The sequence below is a fragment of the Haliotis rufescens genome, unplaced genomic scaffold, assembly GCF_023055435.1.
Source record: "Haliotis rufescens isolate VD_foot unplaced genomic scaffold, xgHalRufe1.0.p SCAF_1, whole genome shotgun sequence".
NCBI classification, from domain to species: domain Eukaryota; kingdom Metazoa; phylum Mollusca; class Gastropoda; order Lepetellida; family Haliotidae; genus Haliotis; species Haliotis rufescens.
In genome coordinates this window covers 89,746,957-89,764,198 of record NW_025963779.1, presented here as the reverse complement: position 1 = coordinate 89,764,198, position 17,242 = coordinate 89,746,957, and the positions used below count along the sequence as shown (strand labels likewise).

Here is a 17,242-nt window from a genome sequence, read left to right as displayed (position 1 = left end):
AGCTTCAGAATATGTGTGTACTGAATCACTGCCTCGGCAACCATATATGGCAATCATATTTGGAAGAGTAAATAAACATCTTAAAAGTATAAGTACGTCATTGCCATGTTTTTAACCTGAGACATGTATCTTCTAGCCACTAGGTCTCTACCCCAGGCCAGAACGCCACGCTGCTGGTCGTACGAAAAAGGCCACTAATTGGGATCTGATGATCAGGCTCTGTCCATATTATATTTCAAAGCAGCATTTTTTTGGCATTTGTGTCTTATAATATATGTGTCTCATATTCACTGTAAAGCATTTATGCCATACAGCAGAAGGAGATTTTTTATCAACTCTCTCCTTTGTACATATGTTTTGTAAATCCTAACTTGCTCCAACAAGAGGCAGCAACTGTATGGCTGATCGGTGACTAAGCTGATTGGTGTCATTGTTCCTCAATGGCGTGGGTGGTTCTTCATGTTTCGATCCAATGGTTTGCCTGGTCCTGACTAGTAGAATTACAGACCGTCGTTAATAAGCCGAAATATTGCTGACTGTGGATTGAATAACATTCTTCTTACTTTGACTTTGAAGCATATATCGGATGTATATCGGAAATCCTAAGTACACGTATTCAAGCGAATTAGTTTTAAATTTGGTAACAGAAATATTATGAAGAATGTCTAGCTATAGGGACATATAGATTTTAGAGACTATAATGAGCGTAGTTTCCACTGCTGGATTCTAAAGGCCTTCGCGAATCCCTACAGAGGAACGACTGTTTGAAGAGAAATGCTCCGTCGAATTGATTTTGTAGCAGCATCATATTTCAAATCTGCTTGTGTGAAGTTCCTTATGGGCAATATGTCTAACAGTAACATTAGACGGTTTCACAAACGTATGATCTCTTGAACCATTGCCCAAATTACGATGTGTTATGTGGTTCGTCGCTTTATGCTTAAAAAATCAATAGTTGTCAAGACGGTGGCAGATCCATTGACGCCGAGTGTTGGCCCAGTGGTGATCACGTTCGTTGTGAACTCACGATGGAGGGGTTTGATTTCTATGATGCTGTATGTACTATATGTATTTGGTAACTGTTTGTCCCCTCTTTTGATCTTAACACTTGTGTTCGTGTCAAAACCTGCCTTCACGCATTATTAATGTCTAGCCAGATTCTATGACATGTCTTAACCTTAATCGATTAGTAGTCATATATTATGCATATATTGGACCCACCATTAGATATTCTGAAGGGGTCCTGGGATTGTCTGGAGATTGGATATTTTTTCAGTTGCAGCTTCAAAAGCAGATATTATATTTTATAAAAACTATGGGCCTGAATATTTTTTATAAGAAAAACGCCTTGCATCAATGTATATCTTACAAACAAGTTCTTTAATTTCGACAGTCCGAAGCATAAACATCTCTTTCAAGAATTTTGCTTTTTCGATAAATTCCCAGCCACCAAACGGTCTGTATTTCGATATATGCTGGTGTGAGTAGCATGACCTGCAGGTCTAAGTCAAGGTGTGTACTCTGTGCCATAACGATGCCATTGTGCAACATTTGATGAATTTTAGTATTCAAGTGAGTGAGTTAATGTAGGTTTACGCCACAACCAGTCTGAACCAGTTTCATATACCGCAGACAGCGTTAACATGTCGGGAAACAATTACTCACAATCTTATACTGTAAACCAATTTTAGCCGACAAACATCCCGACAGAGGTCACAACTCACCGAGGTCAAAGTGCACAGAGATCACTGTGGTTCTTTTATATTCTTCGGTCCACGATATATTGCTAATACGTCCCGTTCCTTTACTGTCCTTCAGTATCAAGATATGTTCTCTTCACTCTATGCTTGAAATATTGTCTACGTGACGTAACATTATCGACTGACTGACTCACTCACTCACTCAGTGAATGGAATTGATTGACCTGTAACACAATGTGATCAAGGAAAGCATCAATATCTGGCTGCTCGCAAGTTGTACATGAACTGCGTAAGTAACAATATCAGGAAGTTCTACATCCGTAGCGGCATGCGGTGAGGGACGTTGTACCATACAGTTGGCTCTCACATGGTGGACGCTGTCGTTACATGTGTTGTCCTGTCGAGGCACTAGGTCCTGGAGCGGAAGGGGTTATGAGTGATAAGGCTTATCAACTCGGCGTAGTAAACATGCGCTGTTCACAAATGGTGAGAGGGAGAGTTAAGGGTGCAGTGAGTGGAGTCCTAGTCAGGCAAACCAGTGAATACACCAGCAATGGTCCACACCAGCAAGTCACGATGACCTGCAATCAGCACGGTTTACCAACTTCACCACCCAATCCACTATTCCGACAATCACAGGTTAAAGGCTAACGAATTCTTCCCTTGAATCCCTATCGGTTTGTAGATTTACTCACGCCCCAAATTCAGATATTACGATTGAGTCTAAGGGACTGAACCCTATATTATAAGGGTTTTATATATTACGGCATGACATATTTACAATACATGGGTATAAAATGCATTTTAGGGTTTCATATTTCAAAAACAAAAAGATTATTATTTGTTATAGTTAAACCATTGCCCGAAGGCTCCGTATCACGAACGTCCACTAACGGTACCTGCTGTTGTTTTCTTTGAATTCTGATCTATCGAAGTAAAATAAATGAATGTACAAGGGGTTTACATGACAATACGCTATCATCTACCTCTCAGGCACTACTCTGAACTGTTTTACCGTCATGTGGTGTTTATGGTCGTCGGATACGAGACATTTCATCGATCGAATGTGCTCTTCCGGGTTCTAAATTATAGGTTGCTTTGAAAGGTAAATCTGCTTGTCCGATAACAGATTACCATAAACACACCTCTTCTGTGACTGGGGAATATGTCAGAATAATAAAAGCCACAAAACCCTTTCCATATTCATAACCATATGGTCTGTGAATAGGAGTAAGAATATACTGTGCTGTATGGACATTGGCAGAGGCAGGAGAGCAAAACACATCTGCTACGGACAAACTTGAAAGTGCTGCGATGGTCTACGAATATGGACAAAGTCGGAAGAGTTGCGATGGTCTTCGAATATGGATAAAGTCGGAAGAGTTGCGATGGTCTTCGAATATGGACAAAGTCGGAAGAGTTGCGATGGTCTACGAATATGGACAAAGTCGGAAGAGTTGCGATGGTCTACGAATATGGACAAAGTCGGAAGAGCTGCAATGGTCTACGAATATGGACAACGTTGGAAGAGCTGCGATGGCTTATGTATATGGGCAAAGTTGGAAGAGCTACGATGACCTACGAATATGGACAAAGTTGGAAGAACTGCGATGGTATATGTATATGGGCAAAGTTGGAAGAGCTACGATGACCTACGAATATGGACAAAGTTGGAAGAACTGCGATGGTTTCTGAATGTGAACATAATCAGAGGATCGACACCCCTCTGCTAAGAACATGGGCAAATTTAGAACATCTTCGATAGTCAATGAATATGGCATCATCGTATCGACATACGTGTTCTAGTAACGCGGACAATGGCTCCCCTGTTTTATGTGACATCACAATACCAACCCATGACACAACGTCGGTAGCATCCCTTAACATGTGAATATCAAAGCACATATGCATCCCGTTGGTGGAACTTAATTCTTTTTAACGGTTTTAACTAACCGTGTGTGTTTTGTGGTGGTGTTAGTCAGGCATGATACATGCAGTTATTCTAAGCTGCGTGTCATTAGCTGTACAACACCAGAAGTGCAGAACAGATTTGTTCGTTTTCCTGTCAAACTCTTCTACGCAGTTTAGAAACTTGACTTGAAGTTATCAAAGACAAAACCGTCCATGGATATTCAATTTGTTAGAGAGCGTATTTTCCTTGATTAAAGGACTCACAGGCTAATTTATACGAAATGTAAAGAAATGAGAAACAATTAAACAAAACAATATATCCCAGACTCTTTTCCTCAGCTTAAAAAACTGAAATTTCAAAATGGCTCATTTTTATACATGCCTTTTGCCAAAGTAAAACGTTTTTAGCAGAACAACTTCTTTACATTGATTACACCCCCGACTGTGCAGTATATATTCTCCCATTTGTGTTATAATATATATTCTGAACCGATTGGCTGCCTCACCTTCGTTTTGAACCCGAAATACTAAATATGCTAAAAGTAGCCGTCCAATTAAATTACTCTCACGCGCGAGATCAAATCTGTGCTCTGGCAGAGAGAGAAGCGAAGGAAGTGGTGACGTCACTTCCGAAATAGAACAATGGTGGCGAAAAGGTAGATCGTATTAAAGTATGTTCATAATCTAGAGATAGTGATTACACTGTATTTGTTGTAATCCTATACTATTGGATAGGGTAGTCAGTAATTGTTTGAGACCGCCTCCGTAGTCTAGTGGTAGAGCGTCTACCCCGATAGCGGAAGGTCCGGCGTTCGATCCCCGGCTGCGTCATACCAAAATACGGTAAAAGATGGTATTTGTTGTCACCCTGTATGGCGCTCTGCATTAGGGGGTTAAACAAGGACTGGTCGTCTCGGGATCAGTATACTGTGTCTAAGTGTGGTATTTATGTTAAACTGCGACACGGTATCTCAGTGGGCAAGCACTATAAATCGGCATCAGTCCTGACTAGTACAAGCAGACACACACACACACACACACACACACACACACACACACACGCACGCGCGCGCGCGCGCGTACATGCAAGTCGCAGTATAAGTGCAATAATCTCGGACGCGACGTTAAACCCCATTTCACCTCACCTCAGCAGTATTTGTTCGAAAAACAAAATGTTATCTCTATCCATATCAACATGTTCATGTTAAGTGCATTTCATTGTGTACGACTTTTTCAGTTTTACGTTCAAGATTCAGTCACTCTTAATCAACCCCGGGGGCACGGTCGGCCCAGTCGTCTAAGCGCCGCAAATCGCAGTGCAGAGTTGCGTCCCTTGGTCACGCCAAAAACCGATGATTGTGGGTTCTAATCCCGGTTCGCCCCGATTATGTTTCTAGGTTTGTCAGCACCATACCCGTGCTCTTGGGTATCACCGAAGTGGTAAACGTCTGAGACCTGCATCACTTCGGGCTTTCCTCCCACATTAAGCTGACACGCCGTGATATAAAAATGGCGTTAACACTACTTTCTCACTCACTCAGTTGATCAACCCAATGTACGAGACCGTCCAAGTACCTGAAACGTCATGGTTATACATAACCCTACATACGCCTATCTTAAACCTTGCTACAATCCCCCTGCTTGGTCACACAACAATACCAAAATAACCAGCCATGCTCCCAACCCTTTCCGTGAGACAGGAATGTTCATTCACAATTCTTTGACCCCAAACTCGGTCTGTGTAGTGCCTATTCCCGGCAGTCGCTTATTATTGCCGTATGCGGCCACGCTGCAGACATTCCACGGAGTATTGGAATCACGTGTGTACTGGGCTCCGTTTAAACACCACAGTGACGTAGCGTGTGTGTATTTGATACACTCGGACTTGTCACCAGTAACGGCTCTCACCGACTGAAACGCACTGGGATTCAAAAATTATTCTGTCATATTTAGTCAATCAGTGAAATGTTCAGAGAATGGTAAATGATAATCAATTAAGTTGAAACATCTGTGTACATAAAATAGATGTACAGTCATAAATATGATAAAGTTATACTACTCAAAAGAAATTAAAGAACACCTGAATCTTTCAAATGAATTTAGTGAATCTCTCAGTGTTAGCCATATTTACATAGGAAATCGAGTAAGCGTAAGATAAAGACTCTCATAGTGTAACTTATTTAATGATTGAATTCTGTCAATACATCCTTTCGGTACCGATGCGAGTAACCATATCTCCTTAGTACCTTTATCACCTCAGTACCTTTATCACCACAGTACCTTTATCACCTCAGTACCTTTATCACCCCAGTACCTTTATCACCTTAGTACCTTTATCACCTCAGTACCTTTATCACCCCAGTACCTTTATCACCTCAGTACCTTTATCACCCCAGTACCTTTATCACCTCAGTACCTTTATCACCTCAGTACCTTTATCACCTCAGTACCTTTATCACCTTAGTACCTTTATTACCCCAGTACCTTTATCACCTCAGTACCTTTATCACCTCAGTACCTTTATCACCTCAGTACCTTTATCACCTCAGTACCTTTATTACCTCAGTACCTTTATCACCTTAGTACCTTTATCATCTCAGTACCTTTATCACCCCAGTACCTTTATCACCTCAGTACCTTTATCATCTCAGTACCTTTATCATCTCAGTACCTTTATCACCTCAGTACCTTTATCACCTCAGTACCTTTATCACCTCAGTACCTTTATCACCCCAGTACCTTTATCACCTTAGTACCTTTATCACCCCAGTACCTTTATCACCTTAGTACCTTTATCACCTTAGTACCTTTATCACCTCAGTACCTTTATCACCCCAGTACCTTTATCACCTCAGTACCTTTATCATCTCAGTACCTTTATCACCTTAGTACCTTTATCACCTCAGTACCTTTATCACCTTAGTACCTTTATCACCTCAGTACCCATACCGTGCACAAAAGCAAGGCATACTATAAATTCTACCCTCTCTGTTGGTCTTAATAGTAGTGACTTACAGTATGCACGTATAAAGATATGGAAAAGAATGATTTCAACAAGTTTTTATGGATGTGAATTACTATCTCGAATTAGCTGAGAGCACCAAGCGTTACATTGACAGGATTATACACGGGTTTGACAAACGTTTTCCCACTGATGCCACTATTGCTAATCTAGGACTTTGGAGCATGGTTGGCTATATAGATATATGTAGACTACAGCTGTTGGGCGTCTTTGCAACAACTCATATGCATGTGTCTCAATTTGTAAAAGTGGTTTCTGCGCATTAACATCACTCTATTATTTTCATAACAATAATTTACACAGTTTGTATGGAGTGGTTGCTTTCAACAGCTAAGAAATATAAGATTGCACAGGGGAATTCCCCGCGAAGACGAAGTAGAGAAAGATTGTGTTATATGAAATAACTACCTACGAGGAAGAAGTATGGAAATATAAACTCTCATGTAGAGCTGACTTGTTTCGATATTCTAAACTTCACACAACACTAGCCCCGCATGTGTTATACAGCGTTGTAATGTTATACCCAGAGTTGGGAGAAGAAATACAATTATTATATGTAATAAGGATTTGATCCAGAAGCAAAATATCAAAAGAATGTAAGACCTTTGCTGATCATTATTATCAGCATGTCATCTTAAACTGTGAATGTCTACTTTCAGAGAGAGATGTATTCTTTTCTACTATAGTTGATAATCTTGATGTTCAGATGATGAAAGACCATGATATGTTAGCATTCTTTCTTGGTGCAGATAACAATGACATTGATGAAATAATGTGGCATTTCACTTTTTTGAATTCTCAAAGTATTTATATCAAATTAAACATATCCTAAACAACGTGTGGTAATCTTACCAATATTTCTCACTGTTTAAAGCCTGTAAATATGCGGAACATTGATATATATATACCCACCTTAGTACCTTTATAACTTTATGTCACTTAAAGATATTTGAATAAATGTGTCCGCTACATTTGTGATGCTTCAGTAAGCACAACCCTCGCGTTCATAGACTGAAGCAGAATACACCCAAGTCGACATTGCCTTGAAAATCCAACAGTACCTAAGGTAACACGAGTCGCCTCCCTTGAAACATGATCTCAACTATTTTCTTAAACCTTGACATGAATTGAAATATTACCCTGACTGAAGAACAATACATTTCCTTGTTTCACTGCGTAATAAACAACGATTTCTAGAACAAACTATGTAGGTGAATACATTTACGGCGAATGTGACATTAAAACAGACCGAAACAAGTGCATTTTAAAACATAAAACTTTTATTCTGTATGAATTGTACAGAAACAAATGTGTAACAATGAGAATGAATGCACGAACACAATACATAAACATAATTATTCCTGGAAACAATGAAATGGCTATCGATAACATGCAGAAACTCAAAAATACATAAATATACATCTATAATATATATACATGGAACATGAAGAAGTCTTTACCAAAGTGCGAAATATGACATCATAAATGGAATTCCCCCATGCAATTAGACACAGCATGCGTTAACCTTAGGGGAATCATCTATTATCAACGGATCGGAATGCTTGGCATTCAAAATTCAGTGTCAGTGTGTTTGGGTATGTAAGAAAACAAGGATTTGTCCATGAGGACTCATTTTAATCGGTGTTAACAATCAAACCCGGTATTTGTCCCATTTCGACAGTAGTGCCATTGTGGCTGCGTTCCGACTGGAAGAATTTGAACGTCATGTCATCCAGAATGACTGTATGGTTGCCATGGGTACCCTGAAAGCACGGCTCCCCCCGTACGTTGACCAGCAGGGTGTATTGCCTCTTGCGCTCAATCCGGACAGGGGTCGGGAAGGGAAGCTCATAAAATTTGTCATTAGGATTGACGTCCACCTCTACCTCCATTAAGCTCCCTCTCATCACGTTCCCTTCATCATCCTCAACCCTTGCCCGGACATAGTACTGACCTCGGACGTAGCGGGATGGCCCGAACAGAAGGAAACCTACCAGAATGAAGTCGTGGTCGCAGCCGAAGCCGATCGCGTCGTCCATCTGCCCATCACACATCCACGATAACACTTCATCCCGTGTTGAGAATCGCAAGAGATTATGGTCCCGCAGGGTCACCTTCTTCTTTTTCTTCCCCTTGCCTTTCTTTTTTTCCGCCGATGTCTTCTCATCTTTGGGTTTTCCTTTCTTCTCCTTCTTGGGCTCCGGTTCGGGCTCCACAATAATTGGGGGCAGCTCCACGCGAGGCTCCGGGGGTTCTGTCATGTCCAATGGGCCTTCTACCTTTGGTGCCTCGTACATGTCCGGACGGACAAACGTACCTTTCCTTGCTTCAGTGATAAAAGGCTTTGCTCCTATTTCCGGAATGACATAATATTGAAGCACGGTGTTCGTTTCAACATCATTAAGAACGCCGAAAGGACTTACTTTTTGCACAAATATCTTTTTATCTATTAGTGGAAATCTTATGCTATAAATGGCATTTCCAAGAACGTCCCTACGGCCTTCCGGCGTGATGTCTTTTTCATGGCGTGCCAGCTCACACTCCGACCAGTACAGGGCGCCAAAGAAGACAACATCTTCCGGTGCGTTGAGGTCATCCGAGGCTAGGACCATTGAGAGACATTCGTGGCACAGCTCCCCGACCGTCCGAGCTCGGAGGGTCCCGTCCCCTGTCTTGAGGATGTAGTCCAGAGCCTTGGCCCTCAGGTCATCCTCGTCGTACACGTGGGCCTGCTCCATGATGACACAGGCGGAGTCGGGGGACAGGTCGGCCTCCAGATACTGCAGACAGCGCCTCCTCAGAGACTGGATGCCGTACTTCTTGGCCGCGAAGAGGACAAGGGAAACGTTCTCGGGGTCCAGACGGATGTCGTCTGTGTACAGAAACCTGTTGGGAGAATAAAGACAGGTGTGTCAGTGAGTGAGTGATTGCTGTTTAACGGAGTCAGGTGAAATGGGCTTTAACTTCACGACCAAGAATATTGCACTAATATAGCGAAGTGCACATATGTGTGCGGCTACTTGTACTAGTCCGGTTTAATGCCGATTTTATAGTTCTAGCACACTAAAATATCATGCTGCAGTTTAACATGAATACCCATTCAGACACAGTAAATTGACTCAGAGCCGACCAGTCCTTGTTTTACCACCTTAATGCCGAGCTCCAGGCAGGGTAAAAACAAGTACCATCTTTCAACGTCTTTTGGTATAACGCGACCGAACCCCTTGCGCTCTCTGGGCGGACGCTCTACCACTAGACCACGGAGGCGCTCGCTGTTTAACGATGCAATCATTAGTATTCAAACTATCGCACGCATATGTCGGAACACACTTATCCCTGCAGGTCCAGCAGCTCTAATCCGCAGATTTCGGATTACACTTAGCCCTGCAGGTCATGTTACCCACACCAGCATATGTCGGACTACACTTAGCCCTGCATGTCATGTAACTCACACCAGCAAATGTCGGACTACACTTAGCCCTGCGGGTCATGTAACTCATGCCAGCATATGTCGGACTACACTTAGCCCTGCATGTCATGTAACTCACACCAGCATATGTCGGACTACACTTAGCCCTGCATGTCATGTAACTCATACCAGCATATGTCGGACTACACTTAGCCCTGCATGTCATGTAACTCATGCCAGCATATGTCGGACTACACTTAGCCCTGCGGGTCATGTAACTCACACCAGCATATGTCGGACTACACTTAGCCCTGCATGTCATGTAACTCATGCCAGCATTTGTCGGACTACACTAAGCCCTGCATGTCATGTAACTCACACCAGCGTATGTCGGACTACACTTAGCCCTGCATGTCATGTAACTCACACCAGCAAATGTCGGACTACACTTAGCCCTGCATGTCATGTAACTCACACCAGCGTATGTCGGACTACACTTAGCCCTGCATGTCATGTAACTCATACCAGCATATGTCGGACTACACTTAGCCCTGCATGTCATGTAACTCATACCAGCATATGTCGGACTACACTTAGCCCTGCATGTCATGTAACTCATGCCAGCATATGTCGGACTACACTTAGCCCTGCGGGTCATGTTACTCACACCAGCGTATGTCGGACTACACTTAGCCCTGCATGTCATGTAACTCATGCCAGCATATGTCGGACTACACTTAGCCCTGCATGTCATGTAACTCATACCAGCGTATGACGGACTACACTTAGCCCTGCATGTCATGTAACTCATACCAGCATATGTCGGACTACACTTAGCCCTGCGGGTCATGTAACTCACACCAGCATATGTCGGACTACACTTAGCCCTGCGGGTCATGTAACTCACACCAGCGTATGTCGGACTACACTTAGCCCTGCATGTCATGTAACTCATGCCAGCATATTTCGGACTACACTTAGCCCTGCATGTCATGTAACTCATACCAGCGTATGTCGGACTACACTTAGCCCTGCATGTCATGTAACTCATACCAGCATATGTCGGACTACACTTAGCCCTGCATGTCATGTAACTCATGCCAGCATATGTCGGACTACACTTAGCCCTGCATGTCATGTAACTCATACCAGCATATGTCGGACTACACTTAGCCCTGCATGTCATGTAACTCATGCCAGCATATGTCGGACTACACTTAGCCCTGCGGGTCATGTAACTCACACCAGCGTATGTCGGACTACACTTAGCCCTGCATGTCATGTAACTCATGCCAGCATATGTCGGACTACACTTAGCCCTGCATGTCATGTAACTCATACCAGCGTATGTCGGACTACACTTAGCCCTGCATGTCATGTAACTCATACCAGCATATGTCGGACTACACTTAGCCCTGCGGGTCATGTAACTCACACCAGCATATGTCGGACTACACTTAGCCCTGCGGGTCATGTAACTCACACCAGCGTATGTCGGACTACACTTAGCCCTGCATGTCATGTAACTCATGCCAGCATATTTCGGACTACACTTAGCCCTGCATGTCATGTAACTCATACCAGCGTATGTCGGACTACACTTAGCCCTGCATGTCATGTAACTCATACCAGCATATGTCGGACTACACTTAGCCCTGCATGTCATGTAACTCATGCCAGCATATGTCGGACTACACTTAGCCCTGCGGGTCATGTAACTCACACCAGCGTATGTCGGACTACACTTAGCTCTGCATGTCATGTAACTCATGCCAGCATATGACGGACTACACTTAGCCCTGCAGGTCATGTAACTCACACCAGCATATGTCGGACTACACTTGGCCCTGCAGGTCATATTACTCACACCAGCATATGTCGGACTACACTTGGCCCTGCAGATCATGCTACTCACACCAGCATATGCGGACTACACTTAGCCCTGCATGTCATGTAACTCACACCAGCATATGCGGACTACACTTAGCCCTGCATGTCATGTAACTCACACCAGCATATGTCGGACTACACTTAGCCCTGCAGGTCATATTACTCACACCAGCATATGTCGGACTACACTTGGCCCTGCAGATCATGCTACTCACACCAGCATATGCGGACTACACTTAGCCCTGCATGTCATGTAACTCACACCAGCATATGCGGACTACACTTAGCCCTGCATGTCATGTAACTCACACCAGCATATGTCGGACTACACTTAGCCCTGCAGGTCATATTACTCACACCAGCATATGTCGGACTACACTTGGCCCTGCAGATCATGCTACTCACACCAGCATATGTCGGAACACGTTCGGATCTACGTCATCCACGACGATCTCATCGTTGTCCTCCATGATTGCTTCTGCATCGGCAAACATGGTCTGGAACACGTTACTGCGAGACCCAAGCATGTACTTGTGGGCGGGGATGATCTCCTCGGCCTCCCCTACCCTGAAGGTGACGTCACAGTTGAGCTGGTTGACCAGCATGTGTAGGTTGGTGTCCGGCAGGTTCTTGCCCGACTGCCAGTCCACCTCCCGCCCGATGGTCATCTCCCACATGGACACGTCATCTCCAGACTTCCGGGGGGTCTTGCTCTTCTTGCTGCCTCCCCGAGTTGCCTTGCCCGATTTACTCGCCATCCTAGGTGGAGAATGTGTGTTACAGTGGCATAGAGACTGTTGTGAAATAAACTGTTCATAGGTGGATCGGGGCGGTTGGGTAACCTAGTGTTAAAGCGTTAGCTCGTCAAGCCGAAGTCATCGGTTCGATTCCCCACATGGGTCAATGTGTGAAGCCCGTTTCTGATGTCCCCGACCGTGATATTGCTGGAATATTGCTAAAAGCGGCGTAAAACTATACTCACTCACTCACAGACGGATACAGAGGGTGTGTGGGCCGTATGGGTATGTTTGGGTGGCAGGAAATCCTGCCCACTAACGGACTACTGTTTCTGATAATAAGACTGACGGGGATTTTGTTTCAATATAGCGCTTAACGATGTCACTGTCATAGTGTTGTCTACATTTTGTGTGGTGATGATGAAATAAGCAGTTAACTGTTAAGTATGTTGTTGACTGGTTTTCTTTAAAGAATAGATTTAAATAGGTTTTAACGTCTACGCGGATTTACAGTGTGCACACCGGATTTGACGTTTATACCTTCATGTTTTAACTGTTCGAGACAACGTCACAGAAACAAAGTGACGAAAATTGTGTTCAACGCGCCTCGGATAAAGCACGGCTTGAAGACGCGTTTAAGTAATAACCAACATTTAAACCATGCTCAGGTCCAGGAATCGATTTATCACAAGTGTCACATTTTCAATAAGCTATCTGAGGTCAAACACGAGCCAAACATAAATAAAACGCACCTGCCAAAAGCAGGACGTTGATCGATAAATTTGAGTGTTTTAATCGCTTATGTCATTACCGGCCCTTGTGATGTCACATACGCTGTAGAGATGACACGACACAAACCACTTGTGGCCTCTTTTTAAGTGCAAAGTAGGAAATTCAATTTCATGATTTAATTAGCGGCTTTTGAAACTAAAGAACACGGAAAGTGGATGGCTGGCCTTTAATGGAATCTATTACATAAAGTAGGTCCAAAGGAAACTTCCTCTGCCTTGCGATCGATATAACATAGTCGGAAATCAAACTGACATGTACATCGACACCTATACGTGAGTGACTGAATGAACGTTGTTCTACGCCGCAGCCAGGAGCATTCTAACAATCTGCAGATAATATATACCCGAGTACAGACTACCTAGTGGTTGACAGCATGAGTGATTGTACGAGTAGACACATTCAGGTCACACATGACAAATTGAATTCATTAAGTCGGCGACGGTGAAGTTGCCTGGTGGTTAAAGGTGTGGATTAAAACTAATTAACACGTATTTTACGAAACTTCGTTGACTTTTCAGAGACACTTAATTCAGCCGATATCAGGAAATATTTGAGAACATTAGTGGTTTAGTTTAACTGAGAAAAGAGACATGAATACGAGTACATCATGCCAACAGAGCGAATATATTCAGATATTTTATCAATCTTGGGACAGCGATCGGGATTATCTCCCTTAGATAGATGGCCTCACTTTACTCTGTGTCACAAAATATTGGGCTGAGAGAAGAACACATGTCGTATTTATGTTTTTCAAAGGTGTAATGAAGAAAGCAGGATTCGTGTTGTCATTTGTCATTTTAAAAATGAATAATAAAACATAAAATATGATGTACTCGTGTAGGTACATTTGTGTCACTGAACTATTGCCTTGGTTAGGACTTCAGAAAATAAAAAACGCGAATGAATATTGTTTATGAAGTCAAGAGTATTCCATATATATGACGGCATTCTGCAAATAATCAAGTCTGGACCAGACAATCCAGTAATTGATATCATGAGCATTGATCCACAAAATTGGGATCGATGACATGCTTCAACCAAGTCAGCGAGCCTGACCACCCGATCCCGTTAGTCGTCTCTCACGACAAGCATAGTCGCCTTTTACGGCAAGCATGGGTTGCCGAAGACCTATTCTATCACGGATCTTCACGGGTCTTATTAAGTTAAGATATTCACTCACACACATTATATGTAATTATTATTTGAATTTATAAAATAAGAATATACCAAAGATTCTCCTATCATTTAACGATCAAAACAAAAAGTAGGCTCCGCCACAGAGTTATCTTTCAAATTATAGATGAATGAATGAATGAATGAATGTTTATAGTTCCTCAAAATAGATACGCAGATTATAATTAATAATATAGTTATTAACGAACACATTTATTAAATATCCATACGGTGGGAACAGTGACCTGCATATAGCCAAGCTGCAAACAGTGAGAAAGATTGATATTAATTATTACTGCCACACGCTGTTCAAGATATGCTTTATGTTGTATACATAGTTACAGAATTCCGATGAATATGGCGTCTTTGTATATATACTACGCAATTTACACTACGAGGTAAGCATGTATACTTGAATAAGTTGCTTATTATCGATACGATTCAGAAACACTGGTTGAGTGTAAAAAGTGACTTAAAAGTAACATAACCAGCATAACTGTCGTGTATGTAATATAGGTCTGGGGACGTTTGAGTAACTCAACAACACTGATATATAACTATACACAACAGTTGAACCGAGTTTACTAGAGCGTCAGAGGGCCGAGCACGAAGCCTTTTTTGACGTGTATGATAAACTCTTGGATCATTGTTTACAAAAATAAGTTCGATATCAATCCATTAAACACAACACTGATATGTCGCAAATCTGTCTCACCTGATTCGTCAGTCACACCCCCGTCGATAATGCATGATTTTGAGAAAACTGTGAAATTGTTTTCGCCTTCGTAAAGTTCTTGACTACAAATAAGTTAATATACAGTTACCTCCCTTGATGCATGTGATGATAAGGCAAGACTCTTTGTTTGACTATAAGAGTCTGTGATTATTCAGGTTGTGGGTTACGCTGTCTTGAGATTCCCGAAGTTGTTTATTATGTGTGTGTTCCTTCCAAACATACGCTCGCTTTCTGACAGAACAATGACTAGTCATAGCGGTATTACCACCACTGAGAGCAAACCCAGCCGCACAATGAGAAATCTATTTAATACCAGTCAGTATTGATCCACACAAAAGCCGTGTTTGTCATTCAGAGTCAGTAGACCGTCCCCTATTCATACATACAGTGATCAGTTTATAGTGTTTGCAAAGTAACAAAACACACACACACACACATATTCATGTCAATTCTGCACAGATGTTGAAAGTATATGTCTCGGAACAGAGCTGTATTTGGCTCAGGCCGGGAAGGCAGCTCATGGTGTATAGATAGGTTTGTATATGCATGGCTGGCAGAAAACCCGGGACTTTCCAGTTGGCATAACTACCTACATCATTCTTTTAAAATACTATTGTTTAACATGTATTCAGCGGGGATTAAGCGCTAAGCGTGTATTGTGAGGGATATTAATAAGAGGGTAGGGGGTATGCGGTGTTTGGTTGGCTGTGGATTACAATGGATGGATGGATGGATGGATGGATGGATGGATAGATAGATAGATAGATAGATAGATAGATAGATAGATAGATAGATAGAAGGTTTTCAGTAACGTCATTACTTATTCAGTAACGTCTTTACCTATAATATATTTTTTGTTCACACGTAGGATAAAAGGAGTTATTGGTCCCCATAAACAATGTCTGTCCATCTGCCTGTTGAGGCTATCTGTACTTTACTGCAGAACCTGTCCTGTCTAGTGAGTGAGTATGGTTTTATGCCGAGCGAACGCCACCGTTCTGCCTAGATGTCTTCTAGGTAGACCCACAATAAACACGGACGCTATCAGCTGAGTGTGGCATTACCATTGTCGAAGCCGACACAACAGACACATGTAGCCATGTTTTCTACCCGCATGCTTGTACTGTCCGGACTGATGCCGGTTTTGTATATAGTACTAGCCCAAATGAGATACACCCGCCGTGTTAACATGAATACCCCACTCAGGCACAGTATATTGTATAGATACAGAAGCGACCAGTCGTTGTTTTCTCCCATTAATACCGAGCCAGACAGGGTTACAACAAGTACCATCTATTGACGTATGTTTTGTTTTTTTCAGTTGTTTAACGCCGCACTCAGCAATATACCAAATATATGACGACGGGCTGTAAATAATCGAGTCTGGACCAGGCAATCCAGTGATTGACGTCATGAGCATTGATTTACGCAATTGGAATACGATGACATGCATCAACCAAGTCAGCAAGCCTGACCACCCGATCCCGTTAGTCACCTCTTACGGTCGCATTTCAGGGCAGGCATGGATCTTCACGTGTCTCGTTTGATATGACGCGGCCAGGGTTCGAACCACGCCCATTATACTGAGAGTTAGAACGGATTCTATAAGAACTCGAAGGTCTACTGAGTGAGTGAGTGAGTGAGCAGGTGAGAAAGAAGATTTTAGATTCTGTTTTCGTCAATACTGTTTTGCTCCATTTTTTGTTTGAAGCTGGCTTTGTTTAATAACTTGTCATATATCTGTCGACGTGTTTTACGAAACGTATGACCAATATCATTTTTAAGTGGCCAGCAATGTTTTCCTTTGATAAAAAGTCGGTTCAGAATATCCCTTTCGATCCAATGCTTGGCACATTGATTGAAAAACGATAT

General features: G+C 42.6%; 1 protein-coding gene across 1 annotated transcript; it reads right to left on the bottom strand.

Annotated features, from left to right (window-relative positions):
* Positions 1-7,926: 7,926 nt before the first annotated feature.
* LOC124134189 (BTB/POZ domain-containing protein 6-like) lies at positions 7,927-15,510 on the bottom strand. The gene is made up of 3 exons (XM_046498903.2): positions 15,350-15,510; positions 12,338-12,691; positions 7,927-9,519 (listed from the first exon to the last, which is right to left on the bottom strand). The coding sequence occupies exons 2-3, from the start codon at positions 12,688-12,690 to the stop codon at positions 8,268-8,270; spliced, it is 1,605 nt and encodes a 534-aa protein (XP_046354859.1). The 5' UTR covers position 12,691; positions 15,350-15,510; the 3' UTR covers positions 7,927-8,267.
* Positions 15,511-17,242: the final 1,732 nt, after the last annotated feature.